This window comes from Pseudoliparis swirei, chromosome 5 (genome assembly GCF_029220125.1).
Source record: "Pseudoliparis swirei isolate HS2019 ecotype Mariana Trench chromosome 5, NWPU_hadal_v1, whole genome shotgun sequence".
NCBI classification, from domain to species: domain Eukaryota; kingdom Metazoa; phylum Chordata; class Actinopteri; order Perciformes; family Liparidae; genus Pseudoliparis; species Pseudoliparis swirei.
Window position 1 is genome coordinate 1,540,717 of NC_079392.1, and position 26,082 is coordinate 1,566,798.

The following is a 26,082-nucleotide window of genomic DNA, read 5'->3' on the forward strand; positions in this document are numbered from 1 at the left end:
CGTTTTTTTTGTGTTGGTTTACACCAATTTATTACACATTGTGACCAAAGTACAAAATACAGCTGAACTATGCAGTTTATTACCGTCGTTTATCTGTTAGAGTCCAAAACAGGTTTGTAAATGCACAAAAATAAAAGGTTCAGTAATATATATACTTGTAAGAATCTAGTTCAATAAAAAATAAATCCTAAAACAGCCGTACAAAACATTACAAAGTACAAACAGAAATGACTTGTTTAGCTCGAAGCGTTTGAAGGCAGCGTGACAAAAAAGCTCAAAACAAACCGATCAACAGGAGAATAATTCAGATAAATAACAAATTATTGTTTGAAAGGTTTTAGTCGCATCTCGGGGCTCAGCGACGCCACGGGAAATAAGTTTAATTTCACACATTGAACTGAAAAAATCTAAAAGTATAAACACACATCGGTTTATGAATTACACATCAAAGCAACATGATAGGGAGGCACGACGTCTACAGAGTTAAATGTGTTCTGACTAACACGTCGTTTCCCTATCAAACAGAACGTCAGACTTTAATCTGTCGTGAGGTCAGAGTGAAGTCGGGGTCAGCGGGCTCCTTTTGTCTATTTACAGGAAGTCACACAACGTGGCTACTTCTGTTCAAGACTTCCCTAATGTCAACTGAGCCAGAAGATATATATTTATAAATATATATACATATATATATATATATATAAGTATATACATTTATATGAATATATAACAATATATATATGTATACGGTATGTAAATATCTAAATATCTATTGAGGTAAACAAACCAACATCTCACTGCGAGGCTGTGAGTTCCTACAGAACCGGTGGGAGGGGGGTTAAAGGTCCTTTGGGGGGGGTGTGTGTGTGTGTGTGTGTGTGTGTGTGTGTGTGTGTGTGTGTGTGTGTGTGTGTGTGTGTGTGTGTGTGCTACAGAGGCAACTAGGAGGACACACACCTTACACACGTAACTGAAAAGGTGCTTTGAATGTCTTGAGGTTTAGAGACGTTACATTCTTACTGCAGTCGAGGCACAGCTGAGGGGCGGAGCTTAGGAGATGAGGGGCGGAGCTGAGGGGCAGAGAGACTCTAGTGGTGGTTTCAAGGTTAGAGATCTAAGGCACTCAAATGACACGATGGCACAGCTAGTTAGGGTTTATAAAAAAGAACAACCACACACACGCACACATCCAATAGGTACTGCACATTCACAGTTCAACAGAAACTCGACCGTGTTACGCCCTGCGAGTACAAATAATAATAATATAATAACAATAGTTGAGGATCACTGCTAGTGAGGGAAGCTGATGCTACTTTGATTATGTACATTGCACTGGAGAAGGTCGTGACCTTTGAGGAGGAGATGCTCCTCTGATGGTCCTCTGATGGTCCAGTGCTGGTCCTCTGATGGTCCTCTGATGGTCCAGTGCTGGTCCTCTGATGGTCCTCTGATGGTCCAGTGCTGGTCCTCTGATGGTCCAGTGCTGGTCCTCTGATGGTCCTCTGATGGTCCAGTGCTGGTCCTCTGATGGTCCTCTGATGGTCCAGTGCTGGTCCTCTGATGGTCCAGTGCTGGTCCTCTGATGGTCCTCTGATGGTCCAGTGCTGGTCCTCTGATGGTCCAGTGCTGGTCCCCGTCTCTTCAGCCTCACATCTCCTGCAGCGGGTGGCTCAGTTCGATTCTCTCTCTCTTCACGGCCGGCTCAGTCGGACCTCTGGAGGCGTCGCCGTCACTGCCGAGGTCACTCATCTCATCGGAGAAGGACGCATCTACAACAACAAGGGAATGTTGAAATGGTTATTTTCATGTCTACTGTGAGCCCCAATAATAATAAAAAAATGATATATATCTATATTAATATATATATATATTATTGCTAAATATATAATATATATATGTATAACTACTATATATATCTATTAATATATATCTATATTAATTATATATAATTAATAAATATATATATATACATTATATATATTAATTATATATATATGTATTAATTATATATATATATATTAATTATATATTTATATTAATTATATATATCAGTAATATATATATATATAATGTAGGAGGAAAGCCATCTCCATGATGGAGGCCTCAGTGGCTCCACCAGGTGTCGTGTGTCGTACCTTTCTCCATCAGTGACGGCATCATGGAGGGGAGGTCACTGAACTGTGGAGAGACGACAGTCAACAAACCGTCGGCTCCTCCCGGTGTTTACATGTTGTCCTCCTGGTGTTTACATGTTGTTCTTGTGGTGTTTACATGTTCTTTGTGGTGTTGACATGTTGTTCTTGTGGTGTTTACATGTTGTTCTTCATGGTGTTTACATGTTGTTCTTGTGTTGTTTACATGTTGTTCTTGTGGTGTTGACATGTTGTTCTTGTGGTGTTTACATGTTGTTCTTCATGGTGTTTACATGTTCTTGTGGTGTTGACATGTTGTTCTTCATGGTGTTTACATGTTGTTCTTGTGTTGTTTACATGTTGTTCTTGTGGTGTTGACATGTTGTTCTTGTGGTGTTTACATGTTGTTCTTCATGGTGTTTACATGTTGTTCTTGTGGTGTTGACATGTTGTTCTTGTGGTGTTTACATGTTGTTCTTCATGGTGTTTACATGTTGTTCTTGTGGTGTTTACATGTTGTTCTTCATGGTGTTTACATGTTGTTCTTTGTGGTGTTGACATGTTGTTCTTCATGGTGTTTACATGTTGTTCTTGTGGTGTTGACATGTTGTTCTTGTGGTGTTGACATGTTGTTCTTGTGGTGTTTACATGTTGTTCTTGTGGTGTTTACATGTTGTTCTTCATGGTGTTTACATGTTGTTCTTGTGTTGTTTACATGTTGTTCTTGTGGTGTTGACATGTTGTTCTTGTGGTGTTTACATGTTGTTCTTCATGGTGTTTACATGTTCTTGTGGTGTTGACATGTTGTTCTTCATGGTGTTTACATGTTGTTCTTGTGTTGTTTACATGTTGTTCTTGTGGTGTTGACATGTTGTTCTTGTGGTGTTTACATGTTGTTCTTCATGGTGTTTACATGTTGTTCTTGTGGTGTTGACATGTTGTTCTTGTGGTGTTTACATGTTGTTCTTCATGGTGTTGACATGTTGTTCTTGTGGTGTTTACATGTTGTTCTTCATGGTGTTTACATGTTGTTCTTGTGGTGTTTACATGTTGTTCTTTGACATGTTGTTCTTGTGGTGTTTACATGTTGTTCTTCATGGTGTTTACATGTTGTTCTTGTGGTGTTGACATGTTGTTCTTGTGGTGTTTACATGTTGTTCTTCATGGTGTTGACATGTTGTTCTTGTGGTGTTTACATGTTGTTCTTCATGGTGTTTACATGTTGTTCTTGTGGTGTTTACATGTTGTTCTTCATGGTGTTTACATGTTGTTCTTGTGGTGTTGACATGTTGTTCTCCCTCACCTCCCCCATCACGGCGATGGGCGTCTCCCCGGTGGCCCGCGCCACGCGGTGCTCCACCAGGTAGAACATGTACTCATCGTACAGCAGCCGGATCAGGTGGAAGGAGCCGAAGCTGGCTGCACTGCGCAGGGTCAGGTCTCTGATCACCATGGAGCTGCACACAAACAAACAACAGGCAAACAAACAGACAAATAAACAGACAAACAAACAACAAACGACAAAAAAAACCAGACAAATAAACAAACAAACAAATAAACATACCAACAAACAACAAACAAACAGACAAACAAACAGACCTCGTATTAAAGCAGGTTCATACGCATGTTGATTATTCCATGACATCTTGTGAAGTCTCCGTGTCTACATGTGTTGAGACATGTCTGGAAGACTTCAACTCCCAGAATGCACCAGCAGCCGGTCAGCGCAGGCCGTTAGTCGATAGAGGGTCGACCTCGGGCCCCTCACCTGTAGAAGGACCACTTGAGGAGGAACTGGCGGGCGGCCTTGGGGAAGCTGGCGCTCCCCTGGTGGGGCTTCAGGACCTGGGAGACCACGTTGTCCAGCCAGCCGGCCCATTGGTCCAGAGAGCTCTGCTGCTGCAGGGTCACCTTGAAGTCCTGCTCCAGGCGCTGGACCACGCTCTCATCACACTGGCACACCCACGACGCCTGCTCCTGTTACACACAGAGAGAGAGAGACAGTGTTCAGCATGGTGCGCCAGCCGGCGCCAGTCGGGCTCTGGGGCTCTGCGGCTCCAGGAGCCCGTCTCACCTGCACGTTGGCGAAGTCGACCCGGTTGAGGTCCGACAGCATCTGGTTGATCTGGGACGTGTTCTGCAGGACGGCGCGGGCCGCCTGGGCCAGGTGGTTCAGGCTGGTGTAGCGCCGCAGCGTCTGGGCGAACGCACTGACCACCGCCACCTGCACCGCCACAGAGGTCACACAGAGGTCAACACCGGGACACAGAGGTCATATATATATATATATACACACATACATATATGTGTATATAAATGAATATATACACATATATATGTATATATATAAAATGTTGTATTTAAAGTAACAAAGAGAATTCCAAAGCATTTACTTTATAACCTTAAACTCAAATGAATGAGAGACAATCGTTTAATTAAAGAATAAACATTCATGTCTTCTTAGTTAAGGTGCGTTCACTTGCAGCGTGGAACAATATTCATTATTTAAAACTCAGCATAAATAATATGAATGAAACACATCTTCAGGACTTTTCAAAACACTTTGGGGATTTTTACATTTTTTTGAAGGACTTTTTTCAGGCCTGGAAATAACCATTTAAAACCTCCAGGCCTTTTCTCCAGGTGTTCCATGTGTGCAGGTGTGTGTCGTGTCAGGGCGCCGCGGCGAGTCACTACCTTGGTGCGTATGATCTCCTGGGGGAAGCTGGTCATGGCGTTGGTCAGCCAGCCCTCCAGACTCTTGGCAAAGTTGCGGATGGCCTGAGTGAGCGTGCCTGCAGACACAGAGCAGGGATCACACACCCACGCTGCAGGAGTCTCACCAGCGCCGCCGCGAGAGTCCAGGGAAGGAAACGCCGACGCCGGTCATTAAACTGCTCCGGCGTTAGTTTAATGTCACGTGACACCTGGGTAGCCGTTACCATGACGATGACACACACACACAGTATCTGTTTACGACCCTCCACACAGGCGTGAACACAGTAATCAGATATTGTTGAACACTCAGACGCATGGAGATGGATCTGCAGAGGGAAGTCCCCGTGTCTACATGAGTTTAAACCTTAAATTACACAAACGAATGAGACAACAGTTTGATTAAAAGAATAAATATGTATATAAACGTGTATTCTTTTAATCAGTCTAAATATACACAAATATACGAATATAATATATTTTCATGACTTTCAAAACTTTTTCAGGCCTGGAAATAAAAAATTAATAAATTCCAGGCCCTTTCCAGGTTTCCCACCCCTAGGAGCCCTCAATGTGTTTGATGATCAGCCCCCGCGTCTCTGTCCTGTTTCTCTCACACGGTGTCAGTGAAAGGTTGAACAGACTTCACTGTTTATGCATAAACACCGAAAGACAATCAGACTTAATAAAGGGCAAAATGCCTCGAGGTGATGCTGGGGGCGGAGTCAGTACATCATGATGTTATTGCGGGTGATGAGGTCATACTGGAGCTCCGAGGTGTTCTTACTGGGAACGGGCCGCAGCACGTCGGGGATGAGGATCTCCACCAGCGCCTGGTACAGGATGTGGTCGCAGCTCTTCATCCACAGACGCACCGGCTCGTATTTACACAGAGACAGCAGCTTCTCTCTGGGGATCGCTCCCTCCAGGTCATCGTCACTGCAGGGGGGGCAGACCATAATAAGCTCACACATCACTCTTCATTGAACACGCTGAAGCCTCCGCGCTCGTCTCCGCCGTCTGACCTGTTGGGCATGGTGGTGTTCCCGTCACTAGAGGGCGCTGTTGAATACCAGAAGGTCTGCCAGAGCTTCTCGATGTAGTGGAACTGGAGGTTCATGACCACGTCCAGAGTAGCCTGCAGGGGGGGGGGGCACACAGGGTGAGCCATGGCAACCAGACACACAACACAGTTCCTGCAGCTCCTGTTGGACAATGAGCGGCTCGTTAATCACCGCGAGGCCCAGGAGACACGCAGGCTTCTTCTGGAGGCGGCAGGCGTTCTTAAATCGTGGTTTCCTTTTTAAAAGCAGATTAATACCAACAGATACATGCTGACCTCTGACCCTCTGGCCCTCTGGGTCTCTCCTGTTCACTCGTTTCAGGCTCAATAATAACCAGGTGTCGGCCGACGCAGAGGGAGGGAGGCTGGAGGTCCTGGTCCAGGACTTAGTCCCCCCCTCACACACACATCAGAGGAGCAGGTGCAGAACACATGAATGAGACAACAGTTTGATTAAATAATAAATATGTGTATAAATGTTTATTCTTTTAATCAAACTGTGTAAATAAACATGAATATATCAACATTTACAAGACTTTTTAGAAACTTTTGGGATTTAATTGTCTCTCTCTCTCTCTCTGTGTGTTTTTTTGTGCTTCCTCTCCGGTGTTGCCGTGACAACCTTGTTTACGGTTGCCGTGGGCAACAGGTCAAACACAGAACTCCAAAACAAAAAAAAGGGAGAATTCCCAGTCAGCTCTGAACAAGAGAGCGTTTTGCGCCACACAGAGAAAAAAGCGCGAAGGAGAAAAAAACACGTTTCACGTGCACTTTCACGTGCACTTTCACAAATCTTAAGCCCTCACATCTGTGCACATACACATGCACTGTGGCCTCCAGTCAGATGTATTACCTTCAAAGTTGTATTTAATCATCTGCGTGTGATCTTTCATTTATTGATACGACCGACACCTCCATGTTGACTGTTGTTACCATGACGATAATGAACACACACGGAACAATAACGGTTCTTAAAGGGTTCTTTAAGAGGCTTTGTGGTTCTACGAAGAACCATCAGCTACTGGAGAACCGTTCTTTAGTCTGAGAACCTTTAAAGGTTCTTTGAAGAACTCTTGAAGGACATGGTTCTTTAGAGAACCCTGGTTTGGAAGGTTCTTTGAGGAACCACAAATGGTTCTTCTATGGCGTCAGTCTGAAGAACCCTGTTGGGTTCCAGGTGGAACCTCCATGTTTCTGTGTGAAGAGTAAAACAAGATGATTTAACTTTATTTGTACCTTTGTCTGAATGTGTTACCAGGTCACCGTTGAGATGCATAAACATCACACAAAGAGGGACAGAACCGTGCCTGGCAGACAAAGACAGGAGCCCGAGAGCCCGCGTGGCCGTCCACAGACAAGGCAGCACAAAGGGCCACGGGGGGGGGCACAAAGACACCAAGATGTCCACCCGGCGTGCTGAAAGGTTAATTGGCATGTCTTGAAAGCCGCGCGGCGGATGAAAAGACGGCTGGAACAAAGGGAAGCGTGGTGCGGCTGGACGAGGAAGACGAGGAAGACGAGGGAGGCGAGAGCCTCAAACCACAGCCAGCAGGTTCATATGTAAAAACACGTCTTCTCTTCTTCTGCCTCTACGCGCTGAGCCCTGTGAGATGTCACCAGGCGGCTTCCCTCTTCATCCTCAGGGAACCGGTCCACCGGGACCTGAGCAGCGCCGCCCTGCAGCCGCTCACCTGAGGACCGGCAGCACCTGAGCAGCTTCCTGCAGGACGGCTGTGGCTTGCCGCACGGCTCCACTGCCGTCCTGCAGACCAACCGGGGGCCGCGCCACCAAAGATAAATCTACATTTGTAGAATGTCCTTCATTCAACATTGTGTCTGGAGAACCTCTCTCTCTCACTTCCTTTGTCTGAATGTTTGTGAGCGGGAGGTTCATGTCGTAAAATCAGAATGGATCAGAGAGCGCGCTTTAGGGCGGGGCTTACTGTGATTGACAGCCACATATACGGGGTCACCACGTCACTCCTCCAGAGACCATATATGGTCACTTGCAAGATGCCGAATACGGGCTGTGACACTAGCAAACATATCACTTCCTCTTCAAAATGGCTGGTTTTTCAAAATAAAATGCACAGAGCTGGAGCAGTAAACGGTCAGGGGAGTTCATTCACACACAAATGTGCTGCGCTCAGGTTTTATAGATATGGGGAGATAGTTCACTTTATAGATATGGGGAGATAGTTCACTTTATAGATATGGGGAGATAGTTCACTTCATAGTTATGGGGAGATAGTTCACTTTATAGATATGGGGAGATAGTTCACTTTATAGATATGGGGAGATAGTTCACTTCATAGATATAGGGAGATAGTTCACTTCATAGTTATGGGGAGATAGCTCACTTCATAGATATAGGGAGATAGTTCACTTTATAGATATGGGGAGATAGTTCACTTCATAGTTATGGGGAGATAGTTCACTTCATAGTTATGGGGAGATAGTTCACTTCATAGTTATGGGGAGATAGTTCACTTCATAGATATGGGGAGATAGTTCACTTCATAGTTATGGGGAGATAGTTCACTTCATAGATATAGGGAGATAGTTCACTTTATAGATATAGGGAGATAGTTCACTTCATAGATATAGGGAGATAGTTCACTTCATAGATATAGGGAGATAGTTCACTTTATAGATATAGGGAGATAGTTCACTTCATAGTTATGGGGAGATAGTTCACTTCATAGATATAGGGAGATAGTTCACTTCATAGATATGGGGAGATAGTTCACTTCATAGATATAGGGAGATAGTTCACTTTATAGATATAGGGAGATAGTTCACTTTATAGATATAGGGAGATAGTTCACTTCATAGTTATGGGGAGATAGTTCACTTCATAGATATAGGGAGATAGTTCACTTCATAGATATGGGGAGATAGTTCACTTCATAGATATGGGGAGATAGTTCACTTCATAGATATAGGGAGATAGTTCACTTCATAGATATGGGGAGATAGTTCACTTCATAGATATAGGGAGATAGTTCACTTTATAGATATAGGGAGATAGTTCACTTTATAGATATAGGGAGATAGTTCACTTCATAGTTATGGGGAGATAGTTCACTTCATAGATATAGGGAGATAGTTCACTTCATAGATATAGGGAGATAGTTCACTTCATAGATATCGGGAGATAGTTCACTTCATAGATATAGGGAGATAGTTCACTTCATAGATATAGGGAGATAGTTCACTTCATAGATATCGGGAGATAGTTCACTTCATAGATATAGGGAGACAGTTCACTTCATAGATATAGGGAGATAGTTCACTTCATAGATATAGGGAGATAGTTCACTTCATAGATATAGGGAGACAGTTCACTTCATAGATATCGGAGATAGTTCACTTCATAGATATGGAGATAGTTCACTTCATAGATATGGGAGATAGTTCACTTCATAGATATAGGAGATAGTTCACTTCATAGATATAGGGAGATAGTTCACTTCATAGATATGGAGATAGTTCACTTCATAGATATCGAGATAGTTCACTTCATAGATATAGGGAGATAGTTCACTTCATAGATATAGGAGATAGTTCACTTCATAGATATGGAGATAGTTCACTTCATAGATATAGGAGATAGTTCACTTCATAGATATAGGAGATAGTTCACTTCATAGATATAGGGAGATAGTTCACTTCATAGATATGGGAGATAGTTCACTTCATAGATATGGGGAGATAGTTCACTTCATAGATATAGGAGATAGTTCACTTCATAGATATGGGAGATAGTTCACTTCATAGATATGGGAGATAGTTCACTTCATAGATATAGGAGATAGTTCACTTCATAGATATAGGGAGATAGTTCACTTCATAGATATGGGAGATAGCTCACTTCATAGATATAGGGAGATAGTTCACTTCATAGATATAGGGAGATAGTTCACTTCATAGATATAGGGAGATAGTTCACTTCATAGATATAGGGAGATAGTTCACTTCATAGATATGGGGAGATAGTTCACTTCATAGATATAGGGAGATAGTTCACTTCATAGATATAGGGAGATAGTTCACTTCATAGATATAGGGAGATAGTTCACTTCATAGATATGGGGAGATAGTTCACTTCATAGATATAGGGAGATAGTTCACTTCATAGATATAGGGAGATAGTTCACTTCATAGATATAGGGAGATAGTTCACTTCATAGATATAGGGAGATAGTTCACTTCATAGATATAGGGAGATAGTTCACTTCATAGATATAGGGAGATAGTTCACTTCATAGATATAGGGAGATAGTTCACTTCATAGATATGGGGAGATAGTTCACTTCATAGATATGGGGAGATAGTTCACTTCATAGATATAGGGAGATAGTTCACTTCATAGATATCGGGAGATAGTTCACTTCATAGATATAGGGAGACAGTTCACTTCATAGATATAGGGAGATAGTTCACTTCATAGATATAGGGAGACAGTTCACTTCATAGATATGGGGAGATAGTTCACTTCATAGATATAGGGAGATAGTTCACTTCATAGATATAGGGAGATAGTTCACTTCATAGTTATGGGGAGATAGTTCACTTCATAGATATAGGGAGATAGTTCACTTCATAGATATAGGGAGATAGTTCACTTCATAGATATAGGGAGATAGTTCACTTCATAGATATAGGAGATAGTTCACTTCATAGATATGGGAGATAGTTCACTTCATAGATATAGGGAGATAGTTCACTTCATAGATATAGGGAGATAGTTCACTTCATAGATATCGGGAGATAGTTCACTTTATAGATATAGGGAGATAGTTCACTTTATAGATATAGGGAGATAGTTCACTTCATAGATATGGGGAGATAGTTCACTTCATAGATATAGGGAGATAGTTCACTTCATAGATATCGGGAGATAGTTCACTTCATAGATATAGGGAGATAGTTCACTTCATAGATATAGGGAGATAGTTCACTTCATAGATATGGGGAGATAGTTCACTTCATAGATATAGGGAGATAGTTCACTTCATAGATATAGGGAGACAGTTCACTTCATAGATATCGGGAGATAGTTCACTTTATAGATATAGGGAGATAGTTCACTTTATAGATATGGGGAGATAGTTCACTTCATAGATATGGGGAGATAGTTCACTTCATAGATATAGGGAGATAGTTCACTTCATAGATATGGGGAGATAGTTCACTTCATAGATATAGGGAGATAGTTCACTTCATAGATATGGGGAGATAGTTCACTTCATAGATATGGGGAGATAGTTCACTTCATAGTTATGGGGAGATAGTTCACTTCATAGATATAGGGAGATAGTTCACTTCATAGATATGGGGAGATAGTTCACTTCATAGATATAGGAGATAGTTCACTTCATAGATATGGGAGATAGTTCACTTCATAGATATGGGGAGATAGTTCACTTTGTAGATATAGGGAGATAGTTCACTTCATAGATATAGGGAGATAGTTCACTTCATAGATATGGGGAGATAGTTCACTTCATAGATATGGGGAGATAGTTCACTTCATAGATATCGGGAGATAGTTCACTTTATAGATATAGGGAGATAGTTCACTTTATAGATATGGGGAGATAGTTCACTTCATAGATATGGGGAGATAGTTCACTTCATAGATATAGGGAGATAGTTCACTTCATAGATATAGGGAGATAGTTCACTTCATAGATATGGGGAGATAGTTCACTTCATAGATATGGGGAGATAGTTCACTTCATAGTTATGGGGAGATAGTTCACTTCATAGATATAGGGAGATAGTTCACTTTATAGATATGGGGAGATAGTTCACTTCATAGATATGGGGAGATAGTTCACTTTATAGATATAGGGAGATAGTTCACTTCATAGATATGGGGAGATAGTTCACTTTGTAGATATAGGGAGATAGTTCACTTCATAGATATAGGGAGATAGTTCACTTTATAGATATAGGGAGATAGTTCACTTCATAGTTATGGGGAGATAGTTCACTTTATAGATATAGGGAGATAGTTCACTTTATAGATATGGGGAGATAGTTCACTTTATAGATATAGGGAGATAGTTCACTTCATAGTTATGGGGAGATAGTTCACTTCATAGATATGGGGAGATAGTTCACTTCATAGATATGGGGAGATAGTTCACTTCATAGATATGGGGAGATAGTTCACTTCATAGATATGGGGAGATAGTTCACTTCATAGTTATGGGGAGATAGTTCACTTTATAGATATAGGGAGATAGTTCACTTTATAGATATAGGGAGATAGTTCACTTCATAGATATAGGGAGATAGTTCACTTCATAGATATAGGGAGATAGTTCACTTCATAGTTATGGGGAGATAGTTCACTTCATAGATATAGGGATAGTTCACTTCATAGATATAGGGAGATAGTTCACTTCATAGATATAGGGAGATAGTTCACTTCATAGATATGGGGAGATAGTTCACTTTGTAGATATAGGGAGATAGTTCACTTCATAGATATGGGGAGATAGTTCACTTTGTAGATATAGGGAGATAGTTCACTTCATAGATATAGGGAGATAGTTCACTTCATAGATATGGGGAGATAGTTCACTTCATAGATATAGGGAGATAGTTCACTTCATAGATATAGGGAGATAGTTCACTTCATAGATATGGGGAGATAGTTCACTTTGTAGATATAGGGAGATAGTTCACTTTATAGATATAGGGAGATAGTTCACTTTGTAGATATAGGGAGATAGTTCACTTCATAGATATAGGGAGATAGTTCACTTCATAGATATAGGGAGATAGTTCACTTTTTAGATATAGGGAGATAGTTCACTTTGTAGATATAGGGAGATAGTTCACTTGTCATATGTTTAAAAAGTGGGTCGCGAAAAAAATTATATATATATCGGAAAACACACAGATCGTATCCAAATGACTGTAGACCACCACTTAACAGTCTTATTATTGTCTATCAGTCTTATTATTGCTATTTTATGACAATTACTCGTATGCTGTAAGCCTGAATAAGTATATTTATTATTTTTGAACAAAGTTTTAATGTTTTTTGACATGTTTCAAAAAGTGACTATATTATTTTGAAATGCTCCTGGAGTTCAGTCAGTGGGGGAACACTGACCCCTAAAACATGTGTGCATGTCCGCCCTACTTGAGGTAGTCACACACAAAGCTTCATACGTCACATGACCTCGTCACATGACCTCGTCACATGACCTCGTACCTCGCAGTGGTCTCGGTAGAAGGATTGCAGCTTCTTGATGTCGTTGACGTTGAGGCGCTCGGGCAGCGGCTGAGAGCCCAACTCAGGGGACGGGAAGGGAGGCAAGGAGTGGGACGTATCTGTAGGGCAGAGGGGGGGGGGGGGGGGGGGTGTTACTCTCTCACACACACACACACACACACATGCATCTACAGTGCTGTGCATTCACCCCCTTCTGTGTTTTTACTATTTTGTTGCATTACTAGTCTGAAATTTAATAAATAAAAGACATGAAGTAACATGAAGAAAATTAGATATATTTTATATATATATAATGTATTATATATATATATATATATATATATAAAATAATTATATATATATATATATATGGGGTGCTTTATTCTTTTCATTTAGTAATAATGGATGTAATGGAGCTCCTTTAGATTACAACACGTGGACTTAAATTTCCCTAATAATGTAACTTATTTAAAAAATTAAAATAAAGTATTTTAAATCCAGATTTTGATGCTAAAAAATAGGAAAACGTTATAGACACTGTAAATAAAACTCAAAAACACACATCCAATAAATGTCAAAACAAACGAGAAGCCTGACAGGTACTCATTTGTTTGTTGACGGTGCTGTTGCTGTGACAACCCCCCGTCCTCACCGATGTACTGCTGGTGGTGTTGACTCTGAGCCGCCACCGATTGCTCCGGGGTGCTGCTGCAGTTCTGAGAGCCGCCGCACAGGCTGTCAGACATCCCGTCCACCTTCTGGAGGGGCTTGAACCTACGAGCACAACAGGGTTCATCCACATGACCAATGAACAGGGTTCATCCACATGACCAATGAACAGGGTTCATCCACATGACCAATGAGCAGGTTCATCCACATGGTGACCAATGAACAGGTTCATCCACATGACCAATGAACAGGTTCATCCACATGACCAATGAACAGGGTTCATCCTCATGACCAATGAACAGGTTCATCCACATGACCAATGAACAGGTTCATCCTCATGACCAATGAACAGGTTCATCCACATGACCAATGAACAGGTTCATCCTCATGACCAATGAACAGGTTCATCCTCATGACCAATGAACAGGTTCATCCACATGACCAATGAACAGGTTCATCCTCATGACCAATCAACAGGTTCATCCACATGACCAATGAACAGGTTCATCCTCATGACCAATGAACAGGTTCATCCTCATGACCAATGAACAGGTTCATCCACATGACCAATGAACAGGTTCATCCCCATGGTGACCAATGAACAGGGTTCATCCTCATGACCAATGAACAGGTTCATCCTCATGACCAATGAACAGGTTCATCCACATGACCAATGAACAGGTTCATCCACATGACCAATGAACAGGTTCATCCACATGACCAATGAACAGGTTCATCCACATGACCAATGAACAGGTTCATCCTCATGACCAATGAACAGGTTCATCCACATGACCAATGAACAGGTTCATCCACATGACCAATGAACAGGGTTCATCCTCATGACCAATGAACAGGTTCATCCTCATGACCAATGAACAGGTTCATCCTCATGACCAATGAACAGGTTCATCCCCATGGTGACCAATGAACAGGGTTCATCCTCATGACCAATGAACAGGTTCATCCACATGACCAATGAACAGGTTCATCCACATGACCAATGAACAGGGTTCATCCTCATGACCAATGAACAGGGTTCATCCTCATGGTGACCAATGAACAGGTTCATCCACATGACCAATGAACAGGGTTCATCCACATGACCAATAAACAGGTTCATCCCCATGGTGACCAATGAACAGGTTCATCCTCATGACCAATGAACAGGGTTCATCCACATGACCAATGAACAGGGTTCAGATAAAGCACGGAGGCAGCAGAGTATTGAAAGAGACATCTGTTTAACACGTGACATGTTCAAACTAAATAACCAAACATGACATGCGATGAGTGTGACCCTGCTGGCGGCTGTGAGGAGGCTGTAAGGGTTAAAGGTGAAGGGCTGACCTCTGCTTCTGGTGCACGGGCTGCTGCCTCATGGCCATGTACTGCGTGTCCTCCTGCAGCCGGTTCAGAGGCGAGTCCGGCTTCACCCGGATGCCGTAGTAATGGTACTTAGAGTTTCCTCTGGGGGGTTCAGGAGAGAAGAGAAACCCGTCAGGAGGCGGAGGCGGCATTATCCTCCTCCATCATCACACTCGTCACATCGGGACGGTGGGTCAGCGGTGGTTCGATCCCCGGCTAGCCCTAGTCCATGTGTCCTTGAGCAAAGATACTTGACCCCAGAATTGCCCCACGTAGCCGCGTCTACAGTGTATGATTCAGGGTTCATCCACATGACCAATGAACAGGTTCATCCACATGACCAATGAATAGGTTCATCCTCATGACCAATGAACAGGTTCATCCTCATGACCAATGAACAGGTTCATCCTCATGACCAATGAACAGGTTCATCCACATTTTGTGAAATCTCGGTGTAAACATGAAAAAGTGAGAAAATGTTGTATTTATATTAACAAAGAGAATTCCAAAGCAAACAGTTTATAACCTTAAAAGAATAAACATTTATCATAATGTTTATTCTTCTAATCAAACTATTATTTCACCCTAAATTTGCGGGTTTGAGAGATCGTATGCCGGCTTATATTTTGAGCGTCTTTCTTTTAAAGAACATATTTATTATTTAAAACTCAGCGTAAAACATGCAGCTTTTATATGAATATAACATAACTTTCATGACTTTTCCAAAACTTTTTAGATTAAATTTTTTTATTCAATGACTTTAACCATGTTAAAAAATCCATGACTTTTCCATGAACCCTGAGCTAAATTAAATGTAAAATCTAAAACGATTACATAATGACGCAGCGACCACTTCCTGCTCCTGTCTGTACCTGGTGCCGAGGCGCCGCGTCCGCAGGCCCATGAATACCGAGCGGATGAGCTTGCCGAAGGAGGCGGCGTTGACCGGGTCCAACTTCTGCTCCTGGCAGTGCCTCAAGTAGTGGTTGTACAGCGAGCAGCGGGGCAGGCTCACGCCCTCCGCCGTCTCGTAGTTGTCCAGCAGCCACTGCAGCTAAAGAACACACAGAAGAAGAAAAAGAAGAAGACGCGGTTGCGCAATCGGTGAGACCCGGCAGACACAGTCGATACCTCCATGAAACAGAGCCGGAGAGTGAAAGAGGAGCAACGCATCTTAGATTAGTACATCAAAAGACAGATACCACACACACACACACACACACACACGTCACATGACCTCCTGTTGCAGGAGGTTAAACACCAGAGACTACTGCTGCGGTGGCTACGCTCAGGCCTCTGTGCTCTGGACTCCAGCGGTTGAGTGAACACTCAAACATCTCAAGTCTCTCTCCAAGACGAGTCGATACGGAGGCAGACAGAGTTTTAGCTCCGTCCGTAGCGGCACAATCAATCACTCGCATAAAAAACCCTCAAATTATGCATTTTCCAATCAGACGTAGAGCAGATGCTTCAGACGCTGCTGGTGTGGAGGTTGTACGACACCAGCTGAGGTTAAGAGCTAGTGGAGAACCAAAAGGTCTGGACGGAGGTACAACACCACGTCTCTGAGATGTTATTATAATCACAGGGAAGTGTCAATGCAATGAACTTTAATCAGAGTGCATGCCAAAAACCCATCAGTGCAAGTCCATGCAGGAAATAAATACAAGATGCAGGTATTAAGCAAAAAAAAGGTGAGAGCTTATGCAATCAGACGAAGGATAAACACTATTTGCAGAGTAAAGTTTGCAGCAGCGTGTCCAACGCTGCCTTCAGGGTCAGCTTCTGTTGCTGTTTTTTATTTGTTGTTGTTTTTGAGGAAAGTTCCCGGTTGACTTACATGGCTGTTGAGCAGGCTGCTTTTGTGACTCGCAATTCCTTCAGACTTTTGGAGGTTTTCAATCGCCATTTCAAGCTAAAGAAAGAAGAGGCATGCGAAAAAAATAGGAAAAATAATAAGAGTAAAAAGTAGAAGAAGAGGGAAAAGGCAGGAGAGAGTGAGAGAGATGGAGAGGAAAGAAGAAAAAAGGGAACAGAAATAATAAGCAGGGGTATAATAATAAGAGAAAAAAAACACACGACAAAAATTAAAACAGATAAAAAGGAAATAAGACTGTTAGCGAGCAGCCAGATCTCTGCATGTCCATTAAAATCAGCCAAACCGCAACCGGCTGACAAAGCATGCAAATCAAGGGGCTCGCCGGCGGATCCGCCCGGTGACGGCCGGCCGCTCTAACGTATGCAAATAGGACCCACAGACAGGGGCACAGGTCACGTCAACAGGTCAACAATGCCTAACCCCCCCCCCCCCCCCAAAAATGTATCCCACAAGTTAACTTGTGGTGGTAGTGAGTGAGTTGTTCCTACAACAGAAGCAGGAGTGTATAAAACACAAATTATTGCATAATGGAGTCCAACTGGTGGACAAAACCAGGGACCTTCTGTAGAGGAAATCAAGTCAAAAAATAAATATATATATAGATGTGTGGCATTGCAGCCAAACTGGAGACATAGAAGAAAGAGGGAAAGCAGCAGGCAGCGGTCCAAACCTTCAGAAGGCTCCAGAGGGCTGGCGGCCAAATGGTAATGAGCCCCGGGGCGGCTTTGTTTCGCAGGGCTCGAGTGCCTGTGAAACCTCTGAGACAAGGCAGCGCTGAATTATTTAAACCGGCGTCCCGGTTCTACGGGTCGCTCTGCCCCCGGACCGCGGAGCCATGAGGACCCGACCCGGACCCGGGCTGGGAGCCTGGCCGGGTCTGGACTCGGCTCGGGTAGCACCAGGCGTGCGGGGGGGTGGGCGTGTGCTCAGTGCGCCGTGTTGGACGAGGGGTAACTTACCTAACATACTTTAGAAAATAAAAACGAGCATTTGGCCACGGAGCAGCGGAGAAAGACGAGTTGGTCACTCAGGGTTTGTTTGTTGTTGTTTTTATGAACATTTACACAACGGTTCAAAGGTTTGGAGTCACTTAGAAATGTTATTTTTCAAAGCTCTGTTTTCCAATGAAGATAACATGAATCATGAATACTCTCTACATGTTAATGTGTACATGACTATTCTCTGGTGTTAATGAAGTCTCTACAGAGGTGTGTAGAGGCCCATCTCCAGTGTTCTAGTGGTACATTGTGTTATCGCCTTAGAAGACTAGCGGAGGGGTAGAAAACCCTTTAAACCCTTTTTATGTGAGCGCAGCTGAAAACAGTTATGCTGGTGAGAGAAGCTATAAAACTGGCCTTCCTTTGAGCACAAGAAGAACTACATTAATATTTACTATAAACATCATTATTTATAACCTTAACGTCTTGACTATATTTTATTTTCATTTTGAAATTCACTTGATAAATATAAGTGAGAGTTTTCTTTTAAAACACGACAATGTCTGGGTGACCCCAAACCTTTGACCGGTCGTGTACTTTAGAAAATAGAAACTATAATTTGTCCTCGTAGCAGCTGAGGAACGAGTCGCCCCAGAAGTGTGTTCGTCACTCTGGTTTGAGTCTGTTTGTTGTTGTTTATGAACGTTTGGATCCCTCTGTGTCGTAAACAAGGAGCTTCAGAGGATCAGGAGCGCCGCTCACCATCGCCGAGGACGAGCGCGACGAGTGCGAGATGTGGTTGCGGCTCCCCTCCATGCTGCCCCCGTGGATCAGGTAGGTGCTGCCGCTGGAGATGATGTGGCTGCCGCCCACGTCCATGGTGATGCCCACCATGCCGTGGGGGGGCACGCCGCCGCCGGCCGAGGACACCACCGTGGTGACGTGGGCGCCGCCGGCCTGAGAGTCGAAGTACGCGCCCCCCCCGCTGCCCTGCCCGTACAGCTGGGCCTCGGGGTTGTAGGAGTAGGCCGTCCGGCTGTGGAGGAGCGTCGGGGTCAGAGGTTAACCATGTTAAGAGGCCGATGAAGAGCATGATCCATCTTCTGAATCATACTTGGATACAGTTTGTTGATAAAGACTATATTGGCGTTAAAATATATGTCCATGCTGGAAGAAAAATACTAAATAAACTCAATCAGCTTAATGAATTGAATAAAACGTATATATAATGGTCATATCACATCTAGCCGGGGAGCACCGGGATGGTTGAAGCAGTGAACCGGTGAGACGAGTGTTCTGGAAAGCCTCGCTGCTCATTATGCTTTTCATCCAGAACATACTCATTTATAATTAATAATAATAATAATAATCATTTATTTTATATAGCGCTTCTCAAGGCACCCGAAGTCGCTTTACAGAGTCCAGTAGTCATACACACACACACACACACACAGTCGTCCCGGTGGTGGTAAGCTACATCAGTAGCCACAGCTGCCCTGGGGCAGACTGACGGAAGCGTGGCAGCCAATCAGCGCCTACGGCCCCTCCCCCACCACCAACACTCATTCACATCCATACGAACCGGGGTGAGGCTGCGGTGCATGTCTTTATGATGGTGGGGAAAACCGGAGTACCCGGAGGAAACCCACGCAGACACGAGGAGAACATGCAAACTCCACACAGAAAGGACCTGGAACGACCGGGATTCGAACCCAGGGCCTTCTTGCTGTGAGGCGACAGTGCTAACATCATATTCTTAATTTGGACTGCAGCCCCGTGCTCCGCACAGCGCTGGGTGTTTAGTGTGAAACACAAACATATTGACTCAACACGGCGGCGACTTTAAACCACGGGAAACACACATGTTCAGACTTATAATCTGTTTACAGATATCACATGCATCCTTTGATGTGATCCTGAAGTCATAATGAGGAGTAAACTCGGCTCACATCGTCCCGTTGGTGTACACCGTCTCTCCGCTCTCTCCCACGTACTGGACCTGTGACGGGTAGACGTGCTGCACCTGCTGCACCTGCTGCACCTGCAACCAGAACACAGGCAATCAGAACACTTGGAGCATGGTTCTGTGTGGAATGAGGAGGATGTCTGCTTGTGGGTGTGAATGCAAACCTATCACAGTCTATGACAGTCTATGACAGTCTATAACAGTCTATGACAGTCTATGACAGCCTATGACAGTCTATGACAGCCTATGACAGCCTATGACAGCCTATGACAGTCTATGACAGCATAGGACAGCATATGACAGCCTATGACAGTCTATGACAGCCTATGACAGCCTATGACAGTCTATGACAGCCTATGACAGCCTATGACAGTCTATGACAGCCTATGACAGCCTATGACAGCCTATGACAGTCTATGACAGCATATGACAGCCTATGACAGCCTATGACAGCCTATGACAGTCTATGACAGTCTATGACAGCCTGACAGCATATGACAGCCTATGACAGCCTATGACAGCCTATGACAGTCTATGACAGCCTATGACAGTCTATGACAGCCTATGACAGCATATGACAGCCTATGACAGCCTATGACAGCCTATGACAGCCTGACAGCATATGACAGTCTATGACAGCCTATGATAGCATATGACAGCCTATGACAGCCTATGACAGTCTATGACAGCCTATGACAGTCTATGACAGCCTATGACAGCATATGACAGCCTATGACAGCCTATGACAGCCTATGATAGCATATGACAGCCTATGACAGTCTATGACAGCCTATGACAGCATATGACAGCCTATGACAGCCTATGACAGCCTATGATAGCATATGACAGCATATGACAGTCTATGACAGCCTATGATAGCATATGACAGCCTATGACAGCCTATGACAGTCTATGACAGCCTATGACAGTCTATGACAGCCTATGACAGCCTATGACAGCCTGACAGCATATGACAGCCTATGACAGCCTATGACAGTCTATGACAGCCTATGACAGTCTATGACAGCCTATGACAGTCTATGACAGTCTATGACAGTCTATGACAGCCTGACAGCATATGACAGCCTATGACAGCCTATGACAGTCTATGACAGCCTATGACAGCATATGACAGCATATGACAGCCATCATCGGCTGCCAGCTGGAGCACCTGGAACAGGTGGTGGAGAGGAGGACGTTGAAGAAACTGGTGTCCATATTGGACAACCCGGACCACCCTCTCCACCACCTCCTACAGGGACAGAGGAGTACTTTCTCCAGACGTCTCCTCACGCTCCGCTGCCACAAGGAGAGATACAGGAGAACATTCCTGCCGACGGCTATGAGGCTCTACAACAGTTCACCTCTTGCCAGATCACCCTAACCCTTCTTATATTTTGTGTTTTTTATTTTATTTTTATTTTTTATTCTTGTGTTGCTGCTACTGGCTCGACAAATTTCCCCTTGGGGATTAATAAAGTATATTTCTATTCTTCTATTCTATTCTATGACAGTCTATGACAGCCTATGACAGCATATGACAGTCTATGACAGCCTATGATAGCATATGACAGCCTATGACAGTCTATGACAGCCTATGACAGCATATGACAGTCTATGACAGCCTATGACAGCCTATGACAGCCTATGACAGCCTATGACAGCCTATGACAGCGTGCATGAGCTCAATGAGGAGGTCTGCACACCCCTGTTGTTGAAGATTGACCGACCACAGGTCCTCATGAGGAGGCTCTATGAGCCTTCAACAGCTACAGAAGTACTTTATTTTGAAAGGGGAGCAGGATGTAAAGTAATTTGGAACAATGTTGGATGAAAAAAAAAGTTGATTTAAATGTGCACTTTCCCTGTTATTTAAAAACAGAGTTAGTGAAATCATAATGTATTTGATTTGAACTTTAACTGATAGAGACACACGTGTGGTGTAATACATGGCGTCTGCTTTGTGTCATCACTCAGACGAGCCAACAGTAGACCAGCAGGTCAAGTCCCGGAGTTCACCGTGAGGCTACACACCACACATGATTCATTCATCAAGGGAATCACCGGACGTCACCGCATCACACCGAGACCCAGAGAAGACTCTGTGCCATACAAACATCTGTAAAGATACGAGAAATCCCACAAACAGACCTAACAATAGTTACTATACTCACCCACCGTCGGGGCTAACGTTTATTTAAAAGCTACCGACATGTTATAGTCATGTTGTGTTACTCGTGTGCGCAGCAGAGGGCCAGGCTCAGCCAGAGGGAAAGGGAACAGGAAGCCGGGGAAACCGGCTCAGAGGGAAAGGGAACAGGAAGCCGGGGGAACAGGCTCAGAGGGAAAGGGAACAGGAAGCCGGGGGAACCGGCTCAGAGGGAAAGGGAACAGAAAGCCGGGGGAACCGGCTCAGAGGGAAAGGGAACAGGAAGCCGGGGAACCGGGGGCTGCGTTACCCTGCTGCGTGTTTGAGGATCTTCATGCAATAAGACGTGAGTTACTGCTCAACGTGCGACGGCTGGACCTACAGCGCCCCGTCTGGTCTCATTGACCATGAATGTAAACTCATCCATCACATGTTAGTCAATGAAGCTCTGGTGAAGAAAACACAGTACAGGTCTCCTAAAGGCCAGAGATGTTGATCTAAAAATAATTGTCAAAAGGTCAGAAGTATGTTCACAGCACTGTCTATAAGTACGCACAGCACTGTGTACCTGCTGAGAGGCCTGGTGCACCCTGGGTACTGAAAGCTGCTGTACTTGTCCTCCCTTCTGAGCTGAGCCTGTAGCTTGAACCAGCACCCTCTGTGTGGATACAAGACATAGCTCCATTACATAGGCACGTACCGTCACACACACACACATCATTGTAAACATGTGACAGTCAACACGAGGAGGGTAAACATTTCTCACACACACACGCCGAGTGCTGATGGATCGACGCTCATGAAACGAGCGTACATGACCTCGTCTCTCTCGGCCAATCACGCGTCCTGAATCTTGTCGTTTCTTTTCAGATCCACAAGCACAAATATAGAAAGTAGTTTGTTTGTTTTCTAAATTAAATAACGTGTATACCTATTATTTGTAAAGAAATCGGATAAGAGTCGTGAAAGCTGTGGTTGGCTTCAGGCCAGTGAGCCTGGAGGCGACCTGCTCGATGTTTTAACGAGTTTTTAAGGTGTACGAACGCAGCCTGTCCCCCGTGCGTCCCGTCACTACGGCAGCAGCAGGTGTCGAGGTGGTACCCACCTGTTGGGAGGCCGGCACGGGCTGGACCACGGGGGCCTGAGCCGATGACGACGTCCGCAGCGTCGCCACGCTGGCCGCGGTGTCGGACCCTCCTTCTGAGCTCTGCATGCTGGGGGCCGAGGAAGACGTGGAGAGGAGGAACAGAGATGAAGAGAGGGGGGGTTAATACCAGAGGTACACAACGCTTGAAATAAGAGAATAACACACATGGACAGCCATGCGAAATACAAGCTCCTCCCCCCCCCCCATCTCTCTCTCTTGGAGCCACCAGGGCGTTCATTGTGCCCCAGAGGACGTCAGGCTGAACCAGGGAGGCTCTCAGGAGCCGAGAGATGCTCACCGTCAGGCCTCAGATCAGGAGGCAAGCAGCCTTACTTTAAATACTACGTATTACTTAATTTTAATGTTTTCATTACTTATTTTAAATACTATGTATTACTTACTTTTAATGAGTTTTATTACTTACTTTAAATACTATAGATCACTTAACCCTCCTGTCGCCTTCGGGTCAATTTGACCCGATTCAATGTTTAATGTCGGTGTTCTTTCGGGAGTCAACAAACAAACATAAAGTACCTCACACTTAAACTTGGAAAACAATATTAATTCTAATAATTTTCTGGAGATTTTAATAGCTGGGGTCATATTGACCTCAAGGGTAAAATATGTCAGTAAATATAAAGGTAACAGGAGGGTTAAACATTGAATCGGGTCAAATTGACCCGAAGGCAACACAAGGGTTAATTGTAATGGTTTGTATTACTTTTAATGTGCTGTACTGTAGCTTTGCATTGTGGGTATTTTGTGTTCTTCTTTCCACATTTACTGTTGTAGTGTCTCATCCTGTCCTGTTTGTTGTTGTTTATGTTTGTTATTGTTTATGTTTATTATGGTCTGCCTCAGGACTACAGATGCTAATTAGCTGTGTAGCTATGATCTGGTACGGTGCATCACATGGTGACCTCCATGTTTACTGTACTGTGTTTAAATAAAGATAATAATAACTCTGAGGTTCAGGAGTTGGCGTTCTCTGCGAGGCCGAGGCGTCCCGCCGCCTCTCGGCTCTCCGCGGGGGACAATGTGCTCGGCATAGCAAGGGGGACTAAAACATGGAGATACGAAAGCTCTCAAAGTACAGAGGGAAAGAGCGGGAGGACGGCCGGGGCCCAGGAGAAGAATGGAGGCTCGAGGGGGGGGGGGGGGGAGTAGATAAAAAAAAGAGAACTTCCCCTCTCCCTCATGAAGAGGAGGACGGAGGGGGAGCGGAGGCCTCGGCCGTGGGGCTCCGGCTCCTCTCGGGGGCCCCGGGGCCTCGGCCGTGGGGCTCCCGGGGCCTCGGCCGGGGCTGCCTCGGGGCTCGGGCTCTCGGGGGCCTGGCCGTGGGGCCCGGGCTCGGCCCAGGGCCTCGGGCTCGGGCTCTCGGCTCCTCCGGGGCCTCGGCCGTGGGGCTCCGGCTCCTCTCGGGGGCCCCGGGGCCTCGCCTCGGGGCCTGGCCGGGGCCTCGGGCCGGGGGGCCTGCCTCGGGGCCCCTGGGCCTCGGCCGGCCTCGGCCTGGGCCTCGGCCTCTCGGGGCCTCGGCCGTGGGCCCGGCTCTCGGGGCCTCGGCCGTGGGGCTCCTCGGGGCCTCGCCGGGGCCTCGGCCTCGGGGGCCTCGGCCCTCTGGGGCCTCGGCCTCCTCTCGGGCCCTCGGCCCGGCCGGGCTCCGCCTCGGGGCCTCGGCCGGGCCTGCCTCGGGCCCCGGGGCCTCGGCCGTGGGGCTCCGGCTCCTCTCGGGGGCCTCGGCCGTGGGGCTCGGGCTCCTCTCGGGGGCCTCGGCCAGGCCTCGGGCCTCCCCGGGGCCTCGGCCGTGGGGCTCGGGCTCCTCTCGGGGGCCTCGGCCGTGGGCCGGCTCCTCGGGGCCCTCTGGCCTCGGGCCTGGCCTCTCGGGGGCCTCGGCCGTGGGGCTCGGGCTCCTCTCGGGGGCCTCGGCCGTGGGGCTCCGGCTCCTCTCGGGGGCCTCGGCCGTGGGGCTCCGGCTCCTCTCGGGGGCCCCGGGGAGACCCAGCGACGGTTTCGTACTAGAGCCGTTCTCCAATAATCCAGCTGATATGAGGAAATTCCTCAATGCTTTTGTAAACGTTTGTCGGTTGCCATGGTGAGGAATCCATGACGACCACCCCCTCCCCCTCCCCTCCCATAAAGCTCTTGCACAGGAACTTTCGAGTGCGACCGCAAAAGCAAAGAGGGGGGAGGAGGAGGATAGGAATAGGAGAGAGGGAGGGAGATAGGAGGGGGGGATTGATGAGCAGAAATACGAGTGTAACAGGAAACGTGAGCAGGTAAATGAGAGAGTGGCGTTCACCTGGAGAGAAAGACTGCAAGACACGACCTGCTCAGTGAAGAGTGGAAACACCAGTAGAGTCATGACATTTGAATCTGACTGACTTCACCTGCAGAGATCTGGAGGCGGAGCTTATGGAGGCAACAGGTGCGTCTGTCTTTGGGCTTCTGGAGACTTCTGGTGCCTCACTTCATGGAACAGATGGACTCTAATCTCACAGATAAGATAATAACTACAAAGGGCTGAATCAATCTGAAGCGAGGAGCCCGACAGGAAGAGGAAATAACCAAACAACGCAGTCACCTCGTCTTTGTGGAACATTTTCAGAGTTAAAAACTCTGCTAATAACATCAACAACAACAACAACAACAACTATGCACCACTCACTCACACAACCACTGAGAACAGGGCGAAGGACGGCAGACGCTGCACCGTGATCTTTCCCTCAGGCGAGAGGAGAAAGAAATAAAAACACTCTCGTTGTTAAAGATCCGCTCTGGACGAGAAATAGTGATTCTCGTTTTGACCCCAGGAATCGAGCGGC

The 26,082-nt window shown here is 45.3% G+C and overlaps 2 protein-coding genes across 5 annotated transcripts in view; both read right to left on the minus strand.

The window, feature by feature from the left end:
* Positions 1-2: 2 nt before the first annotated feature.
* Positions 3-26,082, minus strand: part of rfx2 (regulatory factor X, 2 (influences HLA class II expression)) — a 43,094-nt gene continuing 17,014 nt past the window's right edge. For 2 of the 4 annotated variants that reach the window (XM_056415337.1, XM_056415338.1), the window contains exons 2-18: positions 23,219-23,327; positions 22,682-22,771; positions 19,948-20,039; positions 18,761-19,034; positions 17,022-17,096; positions 16,054-16,235; positions 15,164-15,283; positions 13,797-13,918; positions 13,145-13,263; positions 5,870-5,982; positions 5,632-5,783; positions 4,827-4,924; positions 4,204-4,353; positions 3,898-4,106; positions 3,433-3,586; positions 2,133-2,175; positions 3-1,766 (exon numbers count right to left, since the gene is read on the minus strand). In XM_056415337.1, coding sequence (XP_056271312.1) covers positions 1,645-1,766; positions 2,133-2,175; positions 3,433-3,586; positions 3,898-4,106; positions 4,204-4,353; positions 4,827-4,924; positions 5,632-5,783; positions 5,870-5,982; positions 13,145-13,263; positions 13,797-13,918; positions 15,164-15,283; positions 16,054-16,235; positions 17,022-17,096; positions 18,761-19,034; positions 19,948-20,039; positions 22,682-22,771; positions 23,219-23,326 — 2,223 coding nt within the window. In that variant the 5' untranslated portion in view covers position 23,327 and the 3' untranslated portion in view covers positions 3-1,644. The remainder of the gene's footprint in view (positions 1,767-2,132; positions 2,176-3,432; positions 3,587-3,897; positions 4,107-4,203; positions 4,354-4,826; positions 4,925-5,631; positions 5,784-5,869; positions 5,983-13,144; positions 13,264-13,796; positions 13,919-15,163; positions 15,284-16,053; positions 16,236-17,021; positions 17,097-18,760; positions 19,035-19,947; positions 20,040-22,681; positions 22,772-23,218; positions 23,328-26,082) is intronic. The other 2 variants (XM_056415340.1, XM_056415339.1) reach the window with 2 other exon arrangements.
* The window catches only part of LOC130194118 (proline-rich protein 2-like), a 5,480-nt gene continuing 3,853 nt past the window's right edge, over positions 24,456-26,082 (minus strand). The window contains exon 2 of the mRNA XM_056415011.1: positions 24,456-25,300. Within this exon, the coding sequence (XP_056270986.1) occupies positions 24,456-25,300 (845 nt within the window). The remainder of the gene's footprint in view (positions 25,301-26,082) is intronic.